Raw genomic sequence first — 21,043 nt, 5'->3', positions numbered from 1 at the left:
CTCACACCTGTGATGCTAACACTTAGGGAGGCTGAGGCAGGTGGATCATGAGGTCAGGAGATTGAGACCATCCTGGCTAACACAGTAAAACCCCATCTCTATGAAAAACACAAAAAAACTTGTACTATGTGGCTTTTACTATATGTAAGTTACCTTTCCAAATACATGATTGTCACTTAATTTTAAAATGCATTGCCACAGCAGAGAAGATACAATAATCACTTAAGAGTTATCTCTCAAGACTTATATGAAAGGCTAAATAGAACCATCTCTAATTACATAAGATGACAAAAGTATGAACAAACTTTCAAGATTCAAGAAGTGAGTTACCTCACTTAGAATAATAATCTCTAGGCCAGGCGAGGTGGCTCATGCCTGTAATCCTAGCACTTTAGGAGCCCAAGGCAGGTGGGATCACCTGAGGCCAGGAGTTCAAGACCAGCCTGGCCAACATGGTGAAACCCCGCATCTACTACAAATACAAAAATTATCCAGGTGTGGTGGTTGCCACCTGTAATCCCAGCTACCTGGGAGGCTGACGCAGGAGAATCGCTAGAACCTGGGAGGTGGAGGTTGCAGGGAGCAGAGATTGCACCACTGCACTCCAGCCTGGGCAACGAGAGTGAAATTCTGTCCAAAAAAAACAAGTTTCTAATCCCATGGAAATAAAAAATAAAAAAACAAAACAAAAAAAGACTGAAGAAGTGTTATGAGATTTCACACACTTTGAGAGACAGTATCAAACAGTTTGAATATATGAGTTAGACAAAGAAAGACACTGGAGAACTTACACAGGACGTTGCTATACAAGCTCCCCAATCATTGTAAGTTTCTACGGTAATGTTGGACAGTGCTGTTCTAAGCAGAGGGCACAGAAGCTCCCAAAGCTTCTCCACCTATTCGAAACAAAATATATGGGTAAGAGTTAATGACACTCAGAACATTTTTCTTCAAATATCTTTCTTTACCTGGGAATGTACACACACAGAGCTCCATCATTTACTCTACTGTCCAGACTAGAGTACAGTGGCACAATCATACCTCAATGCAGCCTTAAGCTTCTGAGTTCAAGTGATCCACTTGCTTCAGCCTTCCAAGTAGCATGGACCATAAATGTGTGCCACTATGCCTAGTAATTTTTTTGTAAAGATAGGATCTTCTGGTCAGGATTGGTGGCTCACACCTGTAATGCCAGCACTTTGGGAGGCCAAGGCGGGCGGATCACGAGGTCAGGAGTTCGAGACCAGTCTGGCCAACACAGTGAAACCCTGTCCCTACTGAAAATACAAAAAATTAGCCAATTGTGGTACTGTGTGTGCCTGTAATCCCAGCAACTTGGGAGGCTGAGGCAGTAGAATCACGTGAACCTGGGAGGCGGAGGTTGCAGAGCCAAAATTGCTCCATTGCACTCCAGCTGAGGCAACAGTGTGAGACTCCCACTTAAAAAAAGACAGGATCCCAGGCTGGTCTTGAACTCCTACCCTCAAGCAATCATCTCACCTTGGCCTCCCCTAAAGTGCTGGAATTATAGGCATGAACCAGCATGCTGGGTCCTAATTATTTTTTAAAGCACCCAAATAATCCAGGAAAGCACCTTACTTCCTTATCCTCATACATATCCAAGTATAGGTGAATATTTTTCCCCAAAAAATATTCAGAAAAGAGTAAATACTTTATATGGCTCTTTAAAAAAAATCTCTTGGCTGCATGCAGTGGCTCATGCCTATAATGCCAGCACTTTGGGAGGCCAAGGCGGGCAGATCACCTGAGGTCAGGAGTTCAAGACCAGCCTGACAAACATGGTAAAACCCCATCTTTATAATTAAAAAAAAAAAAAAATGTAGACTAATTAATCTGAGGTGGGCCTGAGATCGATCTTACTTAACAAACTCCCAAGTGCTAACCCTGCTGCAGGTCCATGGGCTGTATTTTAAAAAGGACACATCTTGATTTCTTCATTACATTGTGTGCAGGTATCAAAATATCACATATATCCCATAAACATGAACAGTTACTATTATTAATTTTTTAAGTTCCTAAAAAATATAAAAATAAAAATAAAAATAAAAATAAATGAATGAAGGCCAGGCACAGCAGCTCATACCTGAAATCCCAGCACTTTAGGAGGCCAAGGTAGGTGGATCGTTTGAGGCCAGGAGTTTGAAACCAGCCTGGCCAACATGGAGAAACCCCACCTGTATTAAAAATACAAAAATTAGCCTGGTATAACGGTGCATGCCTGTAATCCCAGCTACTCAGGTGGCTGAGGCATTGCTTGAACTAGGGAGGTGGAGGTTCCAGTGAGCCATTATCACACCACTGTACTTCAGACTGGGCAACAGAGTAAGACTCTGTCTACAAAAAAAGAAAAAACGAAAAGAAAAAAGAAGAATTAATCAGTAAGAAGGGTTTGAGACAAAATTTCCAGGGGCAGCACTGTTTTGATTTAAAAAAAAAAAAAAAAAAAAAAAAAAAAAAGCTTTACTCAAAGAAGTTACGAGGAAAGATTTGTTTTGCAAAACAGGTAACTCAAGAGTGGCTTTAGTAATGTAATAAATGACAAGAATACATGCGACATTTTAAAATAAAATTGTTTCTTATAAGCAAAAGTGTTCACAGTCCTCCTAAAAGTTGACCAAAACCCCTATTTGTGTTTCCTCTTTGATAAAATAGTGGTCTAGCTTATGTGCAGGTATTACTGACATCTGACCAGGTTATTTTTAGTCTGGTGCATTTTGCTAACAAACTAACCTTAAGGCAGGTGTGTGAAAACTAAATCTTACAATTAAAAAGAGGGATACTCTAAAAGGGAGAGTCAAACTCCAACTAGCTAGAAGACTAGGCAAGTAATATAAATGATAAGGAGACTAAGAGAAAGGACTTAATGAGAAGCTGGAATAGCTTCATGAAGAGAGAAGCACACATGTACCATCAACGAAGTGATGTAGGACCAGAGATCCAGGATCTTCCTCTTCTTCAAGACAAACTGGAATTCTTTTTTTTTTTTTAACTTTTTTTCCTCCAATGTGGGTAAATACTCATTAGGTTGTAATTGGCAATCAAAAGCAATGTCTACATATCAGCATATTTTATATCACTGAACATTTCATATTTTAATTATCAGTATCTAATGTGTTGGGAATTGCTACAAAAATGGATAATATAGCTTTAACAGGAAATGTTCTGTACAAATATTAAGACATCACCTTTTCAAATGTCCAATGCTTAGAACCTCTGATTAAACCAGCTATAATTTCTGCAACACAGCGCTGGGTGCTTTCATGTGAATCTGCAACCAAACGTTCTAAATGGGGTTTCAGAACTGGAAGGAAGGCATCATCAAAATTCCTGAATATACCCTATAAAAACAAAGACAGCTCTTCAGTATTCAAATGACTATGATCTCAATTATAATTATAATATGCCTATAATTATTCTGTACATTACGAATGTGCTTCAAAACTCTAAGCCCTCTCCCCTTTAGAACTAACTGCTTTAACAATGCCGGCAAGTTAAATAGTTAAGAATACTGTCATTTTACACATCACATTAAAATGTAACCAATGAAACAGACATTAATAATCTTTCTGACTGATTAAAGTATCACACCCCCCCCCAAAAAAAGCAACTAAACATAAAACACAAAGTTATTTTTTTTCTTTCTAGTGCCAATTACAAGAAACATTAAAGATAAATACATTCATCCCTTGGTGTACATGGGTAACTGGTTTCAAGATCCCCACCCCAGAATTCCAAAATGTTCAAGTCCCTTACATAAAATGGTATTATATTTGCATATACCCTATATATATCCTCCTGTGTATTTTAAATCATCTTAACCTAATACAATGTTTGCTAATTGTATTATGTATTGTTATGTAATTACTTGTTATAATGTGTTGTTTAGGGAATAATGACAATAATGACAAGAAAATAACTCTGTACATATTCAGTGTAAATTCCAGTGCCATTTTAGATAAAGACAGACCTTTAATCAAATATTTAAAAGTTATGAACCTACAAACTGAAAAGTCACTAAGCATTACAAAGAGCATACGTAAATAATACACTTACCTTAAAGAGACAAAAACGTCGTGGATTAAACTTATCTTTTCCTTTTCTGTCTTCTAATGATAGAAAAGTAATTAACTGTTCAACAAATTTGGGATCAGAAAAATGATCAAATATAATCTGTTCTGCCTATAAAGTTAAAAAGAAGAACAACATTCAGGGTTTAAAATCCACTTAAAAACATGATTCTGAAAAAGTTAAAATTACAAGATTTTGATACTCAAATGTAGGCTGTATTTTTGTTTCAATGAATTTTTAGTTCTCATAGACCACAATGATTTCTGAAACCAAATATCTCCCTCTAAAAAAGCTAAATCAGTAAGAATAAGCTAAAAGTTTTCCTTCAGATTCTCAAGTTTGAATACTGTTTCTCACACTGTGAATTAAAAATCAACAAATGTTCTGCTTGGGAAATGAAGACCAAAAGCTACTGTGACACTTGGTGTGCAATTTATTAAAATCCCCAAAACTATAAATCAAGCCCCCCAAATCACTTCTATATTTATGAAACACCAGAAGTTAAAAGGTAGACCATTCAGAATCAGAAAATGTTACAACACCATTAACTTTAGGAATATATAAACTTAAAAACCCAGTGTCTTTTTTCTTTTCTTTTAAGACAAGGTCTCACTCTGTCACCCAGGCTGGAGTGCAATAGCACAATCATGGCTCACTGCAGCCTTGACTTCCTTGGCTGAGGTGATTTTCCCACCTCAGCCTCCCGAGTAGCTGGGAATACAGGTATGCACAACCACACCCAGCTAATTTTTTTATTTCTTGTAGAGAAAAGGTTTTGCCATGTTGCACAGGATAATCTCAAATGCCTGGGCTCAAGTGATCCACCTGTCTCACACTTCCAAAGTGTTGAGATTACAGTCATGTGTCATGGTTCCCAACCAAATCAAGTCAACTTTCAAAGTGAAGTAAATTAAAAGAAGTTTAAGAAGTTTTTTTTTGAGACCGAGTTTCGCTCTTGTTACCCAGGCTGGAGTGCAATGGCGCGATCTCGGCTCACCGCAACCTCCGCCTCCTGGGTTCAGGCAATTCTTCTGCCTCAGCCTCCTGAGTAGCTGGGATTACAGGCACGCACCACCATGCCCAGCTATTTTTTTGTATTTTTAGTAGAGACGGGGTTTCACCATGTTGACCAGGATGGTCTCGATCTCTTGACCTCCTGATCCACCCGCCTCGGCCTCCCAAAGTGCTGGGATTACAGGCGTGAGCCACCGCGTCCGGCTAGTTTAAGAAGTTTTAACCAAAACCTACCAACATGTATTTACGGAGTACCCATAATTTACATGCAATAGAAAATTAAAAATCAGTTATTAACTTTTCCTTCAAAAAGCCTGTATCAGAACTGATATGAGGAATGAGCAGCAAACTACATAATGCAGTAGCCAAGGGAGTGCTGAATGGGGTGGTAACTCAATCTTAGATCCATCAAGATCTATGTCAACTGGCACTAGTATAAAGGGTTTGGGGAGAAAGGATTACACAGTCACCAATATTTATGCAGTGCTATACTGAAAAACACAAATTGCATTAAGGGAAAAAAAAAAAGAAAAAGAAGAACTGAGGTGAGGTTGAGATAAATCAGTGGCCAAAATAAGATGCATTTTAACCATGGTGAAATGGAATGCTTACCTCTGTCATATCCTCCCTGCTTCTGCCAAGCTTAGGCTGCTCTTCCACACCAGCATAAACAACCATATTCCTATATAGTAAGAGTTCGTATTTATAATACGCATAGAAAAAAATATTAGAGCTTCACGGATAAAAGCATTAGAAGGCACTTTTAATGAACTCTAACTAGATGCTAAGTTGGGGAAATTAGTACAGAAGTAACAGTCTAGGTCTTAAAAAATCTATCAGATCACTGTGTCCTAATGACAAACAGAGTCAGTAAGAGAAAAATATGGATTTCTCTGGGTTGGTTTAGGCATATGTATTATCAATAGGTAGGAATATAATTTAGAGCAGCTATTAACAACATCCTTAGCCATATAACCATGGGATTCAGAAAGGCTAAGGGTTTTAGTACAAGGAAAGAGGCAGGAATGAGGCATAGCATTGGCAGGAGCAAAAGAAAGAGAGGACTAGGGAAGAGGAAAGAGAAAAGAACCTTCAAGTGCCTCAGAACCTCCCCCAGAATCGAAATACGATAAAACAGTTACATCAAAGGCATTTAATGATAAGGTCCGCATTAAGTTACTACTTACTTTGGCCAGGTGTAGTATCCCCAGTGAGTTTTTTCCACAAAGCAACTTGACTCCCATTCTTTTTTAGTTCTTGGTATAGTTTTGCTATCATAATGCAACCAATGATTATCAGGCCTATCACCAGCAATAATTTGGGTGGGTTTAGGGTATCCACCTAAGGAACAGACAATCACATTTTGATGAATTTAAAAACATTCACCCAACAATTATTCTCAAAGTTTAATCAACAGTACCAGTGTAACTGTCTTCATAATACAACACTATTGAATTTTATCAAGGCAAGACCACATAAATATGAGAAATTGGGGGCACATTTCAAAACAGAGAAGATCGGATTATCTACTAAATTGAGTCGCTTATTTTGGGTGAGAAGATCAAGTATGAAACATAATTTTGTTTAAACTATTTAGATCTGAAATAATTTCAAACTTACAGAGTTCAAAGAATTCCCACATGTCTTTCACCAAGGCACCCCAAATTTTGACATTGTACCATGCATACTTTGATATTCTCTTTCTCCACACACACGTGCTTATCAAAACTATGAGAATAAACTATAGACACCATCTCAAATAACCAACATATAATTCTCAAAAAAATTTACATTAATACAGTAAAATTATTTCATCAACAGACTTTACTCAAATTTTGACAGCTGTCCCACTGAACGTACTTTTTATATATTAAAAAAAAAATTTAGGCCAGGCACTGTGGCTCACGCCCGTAATCCCAACTCTTAGGGAGGCAGAGGCAGGAGGATAGCTTGAGTTCAGGAGTTCGAGACCTGCCTGGGCAATATAGCAAGACCCCACTCTCCACAAAGGAAAAAAACAAAAAGAAAAAAAAAAAATTTAAAAACTTTCTTCTGGACTACAATCCAATCCAGGATTAAACATTGCATTAAAGAAAATAAAGACATAATTAAATGCAATGTTTTAATCCTGGATTGGAGACCAGAAACATTTTATTCTTTTGAAAAATTCTGGTAATACAGTAAGGTATAAGGAAGAAAATTCACCTTGTCCCTAATCCCACAACCCAGAGAGAAACATTTAACAAACTAGTAACAGGAACTTAAGTCTTTGAAATACAGTTGATGAAATAATTAGTATAATTGTTTAGTGGGTGAGATAAATAATATGAAGACAGAAACAGTCAATCTATTTTTGTAAATACTTATTCACTGGCTTTTGATAAGTCAACTGTTTCCTTCATGTTATTTCATATTTTGTGTTAATATCCATAGAACAATATTTGAGGTCAAGAACTAGAATTTATACATTTCAAGAAAATTTTCTGAGTTTTACTGAAAAACACTATTAATTGCTTTCGTTAGTACTCACTGATTTCACAAGGGTTAATGGTCAGCTTTTTGTGGGTTCTTTTTAGCTGTTTAAGGATACCAGCAACAGCTGAGATAGCCATCTAGAAAAGAAAACAGGTAAAGGTATGCATTCATAAAAAAATTTTAAATCGCCTCAATGGTTGCCTCCTTTACTCAAAGCACAACAGGATTCTGTTTCCTTAAAAAAACACCTTACCTACTGACATCTGGCAGTACAGCCATATGAGTGCTAGATCTGACTTGGAATGAATTATTTGCAGTTCTTACTCCATAATCTTGACCCATGTGAGTGATACTTTCTTTCTTAAACCAGTACCTGCTCATCCTTCAAATCTGAGCCTCAGGTTATATGTAAAGGTCCTTCTCCAATGCATCAGCTTAGGCCATCTCCCCAACCCCTACCTCACCTCTAACACTTGGGAGAGTAAAAAGCTGTACCCTCAGGTTTCTCACCCCTCCTGAAACACTGCACACCTAATTTTCTAATTTTTCAATCGTTCCCATTAGCCTATAAACTTATTCCCTGCTATATCCCCAGTGTTCAAACACAGGGACTAAACATGTCCCTATGTATTTGTTAGAGGAATCATTATCATCTCTAAACCAATACGGAGAGATCTCAAATCAATATACTTCAAGATATTTATTAACCAAGTGTGTATTGTTTGTGAAGAATTTAAAGACTTCAAATACGTACATATTCTTAAATCCAAGACTGTAGCTAAAACAAGGTACCTACCTTTCGAACTACGATTGCATCATGGTTGAGATTCTCAACAAAAAACCGTATGGCGCGAAGAGGCAACACTCGGTCATCTCTCAGCAGTAGAGACAGCAGCCCAATGCCTATATGTTCAAATTTCCAGGGCCTTAAAAGAGGGAGAAATGACAAAGTATATCACACATAAGATCAAGAGAAAAAAAAATCTGTATGTGAAACACATTATAATTTTCAGTTGCTCAAGAATTTAAAAAGGTCTACTGAAGAACACTGCTCCTACCATTAATCTCAAACTTTCCCTCCATCTCCTCTCCTCTTAATCTGCTGCCAAATACACTAACCAGAATATAATTTTTTTTTTTTTTTGGTGACACAGTCATTCATAGCCTTCCATGTAGAAAACATCTGTAGTGTTTAAGATAAACGCTGTGAGAATTATAAAAATCTTTTCCACTTACAGGTTTCTTTGCTCCACACCATCTAGCAAGGTATCTACCAAATTTTCATAGTTCCTTAAAAAAAAAAAAAAAAGAAAGAAATCAGGTGAGATATTATTTTACTATAATTCTAAAATGAACATCAAAAAATATTACAAAAATTCAAATTCTAGCCAAATTCACCCTCCTTCCTCACTTCTCACCACCTGACTGTAAAGGGACCTGGTGAGAAGCAAGCCAGAATCAAAGTAGACAGATGAACAGAGATGCTGGGAAAAGCTCATGAAGGGCTAGGGAGAGAAAACTCAACTTTTCCTGAGTGGACATGCACAAGTAACTCTGTAAGTAGAAATCTATTAATTGGCAGTGGTACACACACACACACACACACACACACACACACTACACCAGGTATCTGAAATATATTAGGTAAGCTGTAAGAGTTTATTATATATAGACATTTCATAAAACAACAAATAGGCGTACTCATATACTAATTTTAAGGCAAAGACAAAAATCAAGTTAGGAAGACCCTTGAGTGTCATCACTGATGCATTTAAGTGCTTTGGTACCAAGAATCCAGAAACAGTTATTAAAATCCTGATACCAAATTTGACCAAAAAGTCATTACTATTATCTTATGTAAGAACTATAAAATGATACATTTGCTAAACTTGAATTTAGGATTTAATGACTGATGTGTACCAGTTGTGTAGTTCCCGAACTATTACTACCTTTAAATAATGAAAGACAACTCACTAGAAAAAAAGATACGATAGTGAAATAACTTTATGCTTTGTTTATTTGAGACAGGGTCTAGCTCTGTTACTTAGGCTGGAGTGCAATGGCACGATCTCTGCTCACTGTAATCTCTGCCTCCTAGGTTCAAGCGATCATCCCACCTTAACCTCCAGAGTAGCTGCTGCTATAGGCACGGCCACCATGCCTGGCTAATTTTTGTATTTTTTGTACAGACAGGGGTTCACCATATTGCCCAGGCTGGTCTCAAACTCCTGAGCTCAAGCGATCCTCCCACCTCAGCCTTCCAAAGTGCTGTGATAACAGACATAAGCCACTGCATTTGGCCTTATTTTTAAGATGGTGTTTTATGACTCCAGAGCTTAAAAAGGAAAAGTAAAAACCTTTGTAATAATTATCTCTGAAATTTTTTTGTATTTTTTTCAGAAGTCAATGTGTAAACATCATTAAGCAGTTATGGTATACATCCACATTTTAGAGATGTTAAAAACTTACTATCGGCCAGGCACGTTGGCTCACGCCTGTAATCCCAGCACTTTGGGAGGCCACGGTGGGCAGATCACTCGAGGTCAGGAGTTCGAGAGCAGCCCGGCCAATGTGGCGAAAGCCCATCTCTACTAAAAATACAAAAATTAGCTGGGTGTGGTGGTGCATGCCTGTAATCTCAGCTACTTGGGAGGCTGACACACAAGAATCATTTAAACCTGAGAGGTGGAGGTTGCAATGAGCCAAGATCGTGTCACCGTACTCCAGCCTGGGTGACAGAGCAAGACTCTGTCTCAAAAAACCCCAAAACTTACTATCTATAACGTCATCTACTGAAGCACACCATTCATCAATTACCTTGCGGCATCAGCATTCTTTTCTTGTTGGCGTTTAATTCCTTCCTTAATTTTTTCTGGGCTAAGCAATATCTGGTTGATAGAGGGGTTTTTTGACTGCTGAAGTAATTCCGCTATTGCAACACATGATTTTGGAATCTTGTTAAAAAGAAAAAAGCAGGGAAAAAAAAAATGAAGTTCTGATGCATACTACGTCAATGAACCTGGAAAATGTTATGCTAAGTGAAAGAGGCCAGACACAAAAGTCCACATATTTTATTATTCCATTTATATGAAATATTTAATAATGGGCAAATTTGTTGAGAGAAAGTGGTTTCCAGGGGCTTGGGGTATGGAAGAATGGCAAGCGACTGCTATTAGTTACTGGATTTCTTTTGGGGTGATGAAAACATTGTGGAGGCCAGAAATGGTAGCTCATATCTGTAATCCCAGCACTTTGGGAGGCCAAGGTGGGAGGACTGCTTGTGGCCAGGAGTTCAAGACCAGCCCTGGGAACATAGCAAGACCCCTGTCTGTATAAAAAAAAAAATTTTAATTAGCTGGGTGTGGTGGTGCATACCTACAGTCCTAGTTACTTGCAAAGTGGAGGCAGGGAATGATTATGCCACTGCACGCTAGCCTTAGGGGACAGAATGAGAATGAGAAAAAAAGAAAAAGAAAAATGTTCTGGAATTCGAGTGGGTACACAGCCCTGTGACTATACTATTGTGGATACAATCTGTATATATTAAAAGGATGATCTTTATAATATGTGAATTATATCTCAATTAAACATTTTCTTCTAAAAAATATAGGCCAGGCACGATGGCTCACGCCTGTAATCCCAGCACATTGGGAGGCTGATGTGGGTGGATCACAAGGTCAGGAGTTCGAGACCAGCCTGGCCAATAGGGTGAAACCCCATCTCTACTAAAAATATAAAAATTAGCTGGGTGTGGTGGTGCGTGCCTGTAGTCCCAGTTACTCCGGAGGCTGAGGCAGGAGAGATGCAGTGAGCCGAGATCGTGCCACTGCACTCCAGCCTAGGCAGCAGAGGGAGACTCTGTCTCAAAAAAAAAAAAAAAAAAAAAGTAGAATCTAATGACAGTCGCAAATAGCAAGCCTGTGCTTGATTTAAAAGGTATACATTTAGACCAGCAGTTTTTAAAACAGGGGAGGGATGTCAACCATAGTCACTTTAGGCAAGAGAGGGATTCTGATATGCTCACCCCCACGTTCTGAGGGGGTATAAATACAGATTTGCAAGTTCTTAGAAAATCTGCTATAACTCTCAACCTGAGCACTATTGAAAGTTATATTCTTTAGTCTTTCATTTGTCAAATCATTCTATTTTAGTTTTCTTCACTATAAATTACAAACTCAGTAGTTGATCTTTTGTGACTCTGGCTAGCATGGTAAACCTCCTAAAATATAATTAATTCTATGAAAAAATGAAGCTGTGGGTACACACAAAGTAAGGATGAATACAACAAATTAATAACCTTTGTGGAGCCCTGGCTGTCTCCCCACCACGCTCCAACCTGCTACTCTATCCTGTTATCTACAATAATGATCAATGAAAGTACCAAAAGCAAACAGGTAACAAATACTTAAAAAATAAAAAAATAAAAAAAACAACTGGAATCAAATGCCAAGAATATTACTGGGAAAAAGGCAAGAAAAATAAAGGGCATTTTAACAAGTCAGGATTTCCACTAAAACTTGAATGAAAGAATGGTTTTGCTTACTGTGAAGTCCAAGCCGATTGTTTCATACTGCCTATGAATCTTTTCTGCAAGATCATCGAACAGTCTCACTATTGATGGCTTTTCCAGAGACATTGCTTGGCTAAGCCCTGACGAAACAATCGCTGGCCAAGTCTGTACAATACAGTCCCAATCATGAAGGTTTGCCAAGCACACACCACTGTGATTTCCAAGGAGACAATACAAGGCACCCTGCAGGGAAAAAAAAAAAAGTTTCTATGGGAAGTAAGAGGCATCATGTAGGTGTAGCCAATGCACCTATATGTTGGTTTTAAATGTGTATTGATTACTTAAATACTAACATTGGTTAGGAAAATGTGTTCACATATTTAACATGTTACTTTTAGAAACTTGAGCCTGACATTAAAGTGGCATCCATTAATATTTTCTCTAGGTTATTTAACACAGAGTTTGGGACAGGTAAGGTGGCTCGTGCCTGTAATTCTTGTGGCTCATGCCTGTAATTCTTGCATTTTGGGAGGCCAAAGCAGGCAGATTGCTTGAGCTCAGGAGTTCAAGATCAGCCTGGGTGACATGGTGAAACCTCTTCTCCACAAAAAATACAAAAATAAGCTGGGCATGGTGACACACGCCTGTGATCCCAGTTCCTCAGGAGGCTAAGGTAGAAGGATCACTGGACCCTAAGAGGTTGAGGCTACAATGAGACATGTTTGTGCCACTGTACTCCCGTCTGGGTGACAAAGAGACCCTATCTCCAAAAAGAAAAAAAAATTTGCTCAAAGAATGCCTATTAATAAGGTAATAAGGAAATGTAAGGATGTTTCTAAGAACATATATTCCATTCTAATTTTCTTCAACTATATCACAAAACCCACAAAATGTGTCACTCTTAAAATTAGGAGTCTAATGTTTGATGTCTGAAATAATTTAGTAAATAGTTAACACGTGGTTGCTGAGTAATTTACAAAGTACACAAAACTAAACTATACTGCATATTTGTTACTCATAAAAGTCCAATTAATCGCAATGATTCTGATGACAGCAATTTCTAAAACGTTCCTTTTTCCTAAAAAGAGTTATTAGTATCAAAACATTTTGATTTCCAATGCGCCTCATTTGATTCCAGTCTAGCTTGTTACCCACCTTGCATTCCATTCCTCTCTACAGGTTCTCCATAAGGTCACTGAAAACCCTGATTTTGTTGACCTAATAAGATATTTTTCTATATTGACTGTACTTGATCTCTCTAATTTTGTCCATTTAAACTGCTCTCATTAAAGTCAACAACAGAATAGTCAATGAGTCAAACCTACAACACTCTCGAATTATACATCTGCATCAGGGATCAGCAAGTATTTTCTATAAAGGGCCAGAGAGTAAACAGCAAAGCCACTGTCGCTGTCTCAACTACTCTTCTCTGCTACTGTAGAGTGAAAGTAACCACACATAATACATAAAGCAATGAACACGGCTGCGTTTCGATAAAAGTTTTGCAAAAGCGGCCGGGCACAGTGGCTCAAGCCTGTAATCCCAGCACTTTGGGAGGCCGAGGTGGGTGGATCACAAGGTCAAGAGATCGAGACCATCCTGGTCAACATGGTGAAACCCCATCTCTACTAAAAATACAAAAAATTAGCTGGGCATGGTGGCACGTGCCTGTAATCCCAGCTACTCAGGAGGCTGAGGCAGGAGAATTGCTTGAACCCAGGAGGCGGAGGTTGCGGTGAGCCGAGATCGCGCCATTGCACTCCAGCCTGGGTAACAAGAGCGAAACTCCGTCTCCAAAAAAAAAAAAAAAAAGTTTTGCAAAAGCAAGCAACTGAGCCTAAGCTATAGTTTATTGACATCTCTTTCTTACAAGCTTCATGGAACATGTTTAGGGCTCATCTTAACTATCTACAAAAAGCAATGACTCTTATTCATTAAGTTTCCCTTCTAGAAAGACCTCTCCTTGCCTTCTGTGATTCTTCCTTATTTCTTGATACCTTTCTGACCTCTCTAGTGTCACTCAGCTCTTCTATTTGGCTTCTAAAGGAGTTTCTCAACATATGCCCCTTGCTCCTCTTCTTAATCTCCTCCCAGGCTTTCTTATCTATGCCCATAGATTTCAATCATCAACATACACGGAAATGGTATCTTCAAATTCAGATGTCTAACTGATGAGTTGATGCTCCTCTTAGTTCACTGGAACCACTTCAAATTAAACTAGTCCAAATTAACTATGTCATCTACTCCATACACACACGCTCTCTCTCTGATGTACCCAATGACTAACTGTATGATCCAAAAGCTTCGTCATTTTGACATTTCCTTTTTTCAGTTCCCTCATTTTCAATCACCAAGTCCTATCTGTTCTCACTCCTAAATCACTCTCAATCTATTTCTTTCTACCTGACAGTATAAGCAATCGTTATCTATTACCTATACTCTATTACATCCCCGTAGGATGTAGTATTTGCCTTATCTTGTATCATTTCCTTTCTTCTCTACTCCAGTCACATAAGCTTCCATACCATCGTTCAAACTTACCATATTTCTTCCTTCCTGTCTTAAACCCTTCCTTCATGCTGGTCATGCTTCCCTAAACTTTTTAGTCCTTCATCCCCCTCTCCGGTAGGCCAGCCAGGCTACTTGGCACTAGCGCTCAAGATAAATAATTCTTTTCCTCAGGGAAGTCTGCTTCTTATATTTTCTTCATCATATTACTCATCACAGAGGTAAATAAGTAAATAATGAGTCTCCTGATATTGGTATAAAAAAAGTTGATTATATAAAAAAAATAAAATGGATGAACAGATGTGATAAAGCAAATATAGGAAAATCTTAAATACAGAACTCAATGGTGAAGATGTGGATGTTTACTGTAGAACTGTTTCAACTTTTCAGTATGTTTGAAAATTTTTACAGTAAAACAGAAAAAAAATCCCTATACCTTGAATTGCTGCTGTGTGACATCTTGTCTATCAGGCCGTAAGAACTCCAAAACCAAGGGAATTATATCTCTGCAACAGAAGTTGTATGCTCCCAAGGCAGCAAAAAATGTTTGCTGAGCCTTATTTCTCACCTGGAGGAAGTATTATTAACAAAGGACTTTTATTAAATAGTAAAGTACAAAGCACTATAAATTATCAAAAACAGTGATAATTTAAATGTTTTTCTAATTAACAAAAAAAATTTCAAAGCACATACCCTAAAAAACAAGTAAATGATTATATTTATTTATATATCAAAAGGGGAGCACACTACTATCAACCGAATCCATGGTTTAGGTTACAATGATTGAAATGTGTTTGATAAAGGGAAGACTGAATAGAAGCAATGTGCATTTGCTCAGTAACATAGCTACGAGTCATCAGCATACTACTACAACTTTTATTCTGAATTACTGTTGATAACAAGAGCAGGTTTTCACTTCTGTACACACAAAGAAAATTAAACAATTTCCAGGAACTTAAATAAACCAAAACAAACACATAACAACTTAACCTTTTTAAGGCAAACCTTAAGTACAGTCTCACATATTTTTGACCCAAACAAAACATTCAGTATAAATTTACAACTTATGAACTAGTTAAATAGTAACGGAAAACAAATGGTTATAACAAAAGCAACATATTGTACATATTTCAAACTTTTTTTTTTTTGAGATGGAATCTCACTCTGTCACCCAGTCTGGAGTGCAGTGACACGATCTTGGTTCACCACAATTTCTGCCTCCCAGGTTCAAGTAATTCCCCTGCCTCAGCCTCCCATGTAGCTGGGACTACAGGTGGATGCCACCCTGCCCGGCTAAGTTTCGTATTTTTAGTAGGGACAGGGTTTCATCATGTTGCTGGGTTGGTCTTGAACTACTGATCTCAAGTGATCCACCATGCTCAGCCTCAAACTGATTTTAAACGTTACTTTTGAGAGAGTCTCTGAGTTAGAGGCTAGGTACAGGTTGAGTATCCTTTACCTAAAACGCTCAGGTGGCCAGGCATGGGGGTTCAAACCTGTAATCCCAACACTGTGAGGGGCCCAGGCGGGCAGATCGCTTGAGGCCAGGAGTTTGAGGCCAGCCTGGGCAACAAAGCGAAACCTTGTCTCTACTAAAATTGAAAATAATTAGTCTGGCATTGTGGTGCACACCTGTAATTCCAGCTATTCCAGAGGCTGAGGTAAGATGATCGCTTGAACTCAAGCTCAAGCTCAAGCTCAAAGCTCGAGTTCAAGCCTACAGTGATCACACCACTGCACCGCATTCTGAGTAACAGAGAGAGATCTTGTCTCAAAAAAAAAATAAAAATAAAGTAAAATAAATGCTCAGGATCAAAAATGTTTCGGATTTGAGGTTTCTTCACATTTTGAAATATGTGGATTATAAACTTAGTGGGTGAACATCCCAAATCCCAAAATCTGAAATCGGAAATGTTCCAATAAACAAGAAGTTTTAGATACTGGAGCATTTTGGGTTTCCAGTGCTCAACCTGTAGCTAATTTACATTATTTTACATAATTGGTTGCACATGAATCTCTTTTTCCAGTTCTCTGGGCTTGGAGATAATCGTTTGTTCCTACACTATCATAAAGGATGGACCCCACAATTCATGTGGTAGCAGCTTCGTAAAACCCAAGCATAATATCTAGAAGGAACTATGCGGCCTTCATAGTCTGGACTTCAAAATCTGATTGAAGTGCCAACAATATCACACTAGCACTATCTTTCAAATTAAAAAAAAAAATGAGAAGCAATTATAAACAGAAACATTAAGCATTACAAAAAAATGACTAGCAAACTTAGCCTGAATATATTTGCAATTTGAAAGTTGTTTTTTACGCTAATATGAATTAAGAGAGCCTAGCTTTTGGTTCTGGTTTTCTTACTTCCTGGATGTGTGACCTATGGGAGAAATTATTTAAATTCTCTTGTTAAAAGCGGTATCATAAGAATGCATGTAATCAAATGGGAGGGAAGGAGAGTGCAGTGTTTGCATAAGCCTTACCTGACTGTATGAACTTGTAGATAAGCGAAGAAGATCTCTGATCATATCTTGATGTATCTTTTTATATTCACAACCCTCAACAGTTAGTGTCCGTAGCTAAGAAAATAAGTGCAAAGTATTTACTAGAAGTTAATTACGACAACACAACTAAATACTCATCTGGAAAACAGGCATTTTAAAAAGTCACCATGACTGAAAAAAATATTTACCTCATGCTGTAACATTACTCTATCAATCAATAGTGCTCTGATATGTTGTTTTTTCCCATGGAGCTGGAAAACAAAGTAGCAAGAAACAGTTCAACATTTTCCCTAAATGACTTCAACAATGAACGCCTCTAAATACCTTAATAAGGACCAAGAAGGCCCGTGGTAGGCTGGTGAGTGGTGGTGGTTGTTTCCTTTATCCTAAAGACATCAGGCTTATATAAAAATAAGCTGTCTTAATTAATTTTATGGCTAATAGTAGAAATATCCCCCTTTTAAATAGCCCATCCAACACCCTGTTTTTCTCTAATAGTTTACCATTAGACCCAACGCAGGGAGAGCAACAGAGTTGTGCTCTTATTCAGTAAAATATTAAGAGCACAAAAACAGCCTACTAAGAAAATTGTTCAACTCTGTTAAATATATTAGCGTTTCAGGGTAATCATTAATGTTTACTACAAAATACAGTATCTTTCAGATTTCTAAAAGGTATCATTTAAGCTTCTGCCACATAATCTAGCCAGTCACCAAAGGCAGATAGCTGAGGCTCAAAGACTGTTCCTCTTTCACACCATAGCTTATTGATCATCAAACTTCCCAATTCTACCATTTCCTTTCCTTTTTTTGAGACAGGGTTTCATTTTTGCTACCCAGACTGGAGTACAATGGCGCAATCTTGGCTCCCTGCAACCTCCGCCTCCCAGGTTGAAGTGCTTCTCCTGCCTCAGCCTTCCAAGTAGCTGGGATTTTACAGGCATGAGCCATCACTCCCAGCTAATTTTGTATTTTTAATAGAGATGGGGTTTTTCCTTGTTGGTCAGGCTGGTCTTGAACTCCCGACTTCAGGTGATCCGCCTGCCTTGGCCTCCCAAAGTGCTGGGATTATAGGCATGAGCCACCATACCCAGTAATTCTACCATTTTCAAAACATGTGATCGATCTCCAATTCAACACCAGTGATTTGACTCAGGCTGTGGTTTTCACATGGACTGTAATAGTTTAACTTTCCTTCTTACTTACAGTATCAGTCTCTTTGTAATTATTGATCACAGTGGTGGCAGAGCTTTTTAACATTTAGTGAGTTCAATGTTTACGTTTCCAATATTCAAATCAGATCTACTTAAGAACTGTTAATGTTAACTCCCACTGATGAATATAAAACTAAAACATTTTCTCGTAAGAAAGTATAAACAATCTAGTTTACCCCCTACAGCCACTGGCCCCTAAAGCATGCCATGTTTTCATATCTTCTTGTCCTTTTTACATGCCATACTTCTAAAGTATCTGGCAACTGCTGTCTAAAGAATGAACTCACACAACCTTTTTAGACTCAATTTCAGTAAAAGTTCCTAGTATAAGAAAACTGGCATAAACATCTCCTGGCTTATGATGATACTCTTTCTTCCATGGTCCCAAAGAAGCTTACACTGTCTTCCATGCAGCATAAATACAAGACAGACATCTTTTTCGCAGATTTACATAAAGTAAAATGCTTTAAATTCCTGCCCGTAGGTAATTCCTCTCTCTCTTTAAATTCCTTCAAGTTCTTACAAGGTAGCCTCAATGGTATTGTCCAAATTCTCACTGAAAGTTTAGAGACTATCATGGAAATGGAGAGAAGATTCTGTATTAAGAAAATATACCTTGGCTCACTGCAATCTCTGCCTCCCGGGTTCAAGTGATTTTCCTGCCTCTGCCTCCCAAGGAGCTGAGATGACAGGGGCCTGCCACCACGCCTGGCTAATTTTTGTATTTTTGTAGAGTTGGGATTTCACACCATGTTGGCCAGGATGGTCTCAATCTTCTGACTTTGTGATCTGCCTGCCTCAGCCTCTCACTAAGTGCTGAGATTACAGGCATGAGCCACTGTGCCCAGCCACCTTTCACATATTTGAAATCTGTTTTTCCTTTTAGGGAAATTTCCTCTATATGCTGAATAATACCCAAATTAGGAGGTTATCATATATACCTTTAAAAAAAATTAGTGCAGACTTTTAGGTGAAAATACTGACCCGATTTTCCATTGATTTCTTTACTAAGTTGAAGCTTTTCCATCGGGAGTCAAATTCATGCTTGTGAGATCCTTGGAATTGCAAAAGGTCTCCAATAATCTGTGTCAAAGAGTTTCAAATTGTATTTGCAAGTCATCAATCCAAGCCTGATCATATTAATAATTAAGCAACTATTAAATGACAACTGTACCTTTATAATAAGAAACAATGACTTGGTATCATCTTCTGAATTATCAAGTATGTGGTCTATAATGGAAGAAGGAAAAGGACTTTGTTTAAAATATTTTGAACTACCATAAGAATCTTGAGGCATTAGTCAAGAATCCATTAGTTAGGGAAAAAAAAAATCACTGCCAATATTCTCACCATTTGGAATAAAAAACGTAAATATGTGCATGATATAGATTAAAATTCCAAAATACTTATCAACAAAAAAGTTAAATGTACAGATATACTTACTAAGAAGTTTCCTTATAACTCTAGCAATTGCTTCTCGGTGGTTCTCTTGAGACAGGTCTATTTTGGGAAAAATAAAAGAAGGTATTTTAGACACTGAATCCTCCTCAGACTATTAAAGTTTGTAACAACAGGTTTGGTCAAGAAGGGATAAAGTACTGGAGGAAAAAACAAATGTGTCTGCCTTTACATAGTTGGATTAGCGGCTAGGCATGGTATAGAAACTTTTAAAACCTCTACATTTAAATTACCTGCTTATGAGCTGTCTGTCATGCTTCAAGAAAAAAACAATAATAAAATGATCTGCTTATAAAACTTCAAGGGGCAAGAAGGTGGGAGGGGCAAGGGGAATAAAAACCATCTCATTTTTGCCAATATTTCAAAGGCTCTAGTCACTAATTAAGAGATAAAAATCCGGCCGGGCGTGGTGGCTCAAGCCTGTAATCCCAGCACTTTGGGAGGCCGAGGCGGGTGGATCATGAGGTCAAGAGATCGAGACCAACCTGGTCAACATGGTGAAACCCCGTCTCTACTAAAAATACAAAAAAATCAGCTGGGTATGGTGGCGCGTGCCTGTAATCTCAGCTACTCAGGAGGCTGAGGCAGAATTGCCTGAACCCAGGAGGCGGAGGTTGCGGTGAGCCGAGATCGCGCCATTGCACTCCAGCCTGGGTAACAAGAGCGAAACTCCGTCTCAAAAAAAAAAAAAAAAAAAAAAAAAAAAAAGATAAAAATCCATGGAATTGTCTTCTTTTTTTTTTTGTCAGGTGGTGTGCGTCTGTGGGCTGGTCTGATGACCTCAGGTAGGTAGGTAGATCTCTTCATGGAGAAGACACAGAACAGGGACGGGGGTTTGGTCTCCTGTAGGAGTTCCCCCGTCCCAGGTTTCCGGCACCAAATGTTAACACTCGTGCTTTGAATGAAGAGACCCCCACCTTGCCTCCCCACACCCAAACAGGCTTTGTGTAAGCAACATGGCTGCTTATTCACCTGGGTGCAGGTGGGCTAAGGCCGAAAAGGGTGTTAGCCAATCCATGGAATTTTCTCATTAGTTGTGAGTGACCTAAATCAAGCAATTACACCTTAGCAATTAATGTATGTAATTAACTTTAGTGTTAATCCAGCAATAAGAAAGGGTGCTAAATTTCTATTTAATGTTAGACTCAGATCAATAACAATAAAATGTTTTATGTAAATGTTATTATAAAACTTAATTTACTAGGAAAGTACAAAGTTCATTCAAATACAGGGTTACAATATTCCTGTTGTCAAGTGTAATATGTAAGC

At 38.1% G+C, this 21,043-nt stretch overlaps 1 protein-coding gene across 4 annotated transcripts in view; it reads right to left on the bottom strand.

Moving 5' to 3' along the window:
* The window catches only part of PSME4 (proteasome activator subunit 4), a 110,936-nt gene that overhangs the window by 25,046 nt on the left and 64,847 nt on the right, over positions 1-21,043 (bottom strand). For all 4 annotated transcript variants that reach the window (XR_012517922.1, XM_003922737.4, XM_074400172.1 and 1 more), the window contains 16 exons: positions 19,760-19,816; positions 19,491-19,546; positions 19,301-19,399; positions 17,292-17,354; positions 17,083-17,178; positions 15,033-15,164; positions 12,122-12,331; positions 10,396-10,532; positions 8,815-8,868; positions 8,375-8,504; positions 7,634-7,715; positions 6,291-6,444; positions 5,716-5,785; positions 4,075-4,200; positions 3,207-3,359; positions 792-896 (listed from right to left, as the gene is read on the bottom strand). Coding sequence is in view for 3 of the 4 variants with exons in the window: in XM_003922737.4 (XP_003922786.2) it covers positions 792-896; positions 3,207-3,359; positions 4,075-4,200; positions 5,716-5,785; positions 6,291-6,444; positions 7,634-7,715; positions 8,375-8,504; positions 8,815-8,868; positions 10,396-10,532; positions 12,122-12,331; positions 15,033-15,164; positions 17,083-17,178; positions 17,292-17,354; positions 19,301-19,399; positions 19,491-19,546; positions 19,760-19,816 (1,724 nt within the window). In the remaining variant the exon portion in view is untranslated. The remainder of the gene's footprint in view (positions 1-791; positions 897-3,206; positions 3,360-4,074; positions 4,201-5,715; positions 5,786-6,290; positions 6,445-7,633; positions 7,716-8,374; positions 8,505-8,814; positions 8,869-10,395; positions 10,533-12,121; positions 12,332-15,032; positions 15,165-17,082; positions 17,179-17,291; positions 17,355-19,300; positions 19,400-19,490; positions 19,547-19,759; positions 19,817-21,043) is intronic.

Source organism: Saimiri boliviensis, chromosome 1 (genome assembly GCF_048565385.1).
Source record: "Saimiri boliviensis isolate mSaiBol1 chromosome 1, mSaiBol1.pri, whole genome shotgun sequence".
Classification (NCBI taxonomy): domain Eukaryota; kingdom Metazoa; phylum Chordata; class Mammalia; order Primates; family Cebidae; genus Saimiri; species Saimiri boliviensis.
Note: the sequence above shows the minus strand (reverse complement) of the source record. Positions and strands in the feature narration are given on the sequence as shown.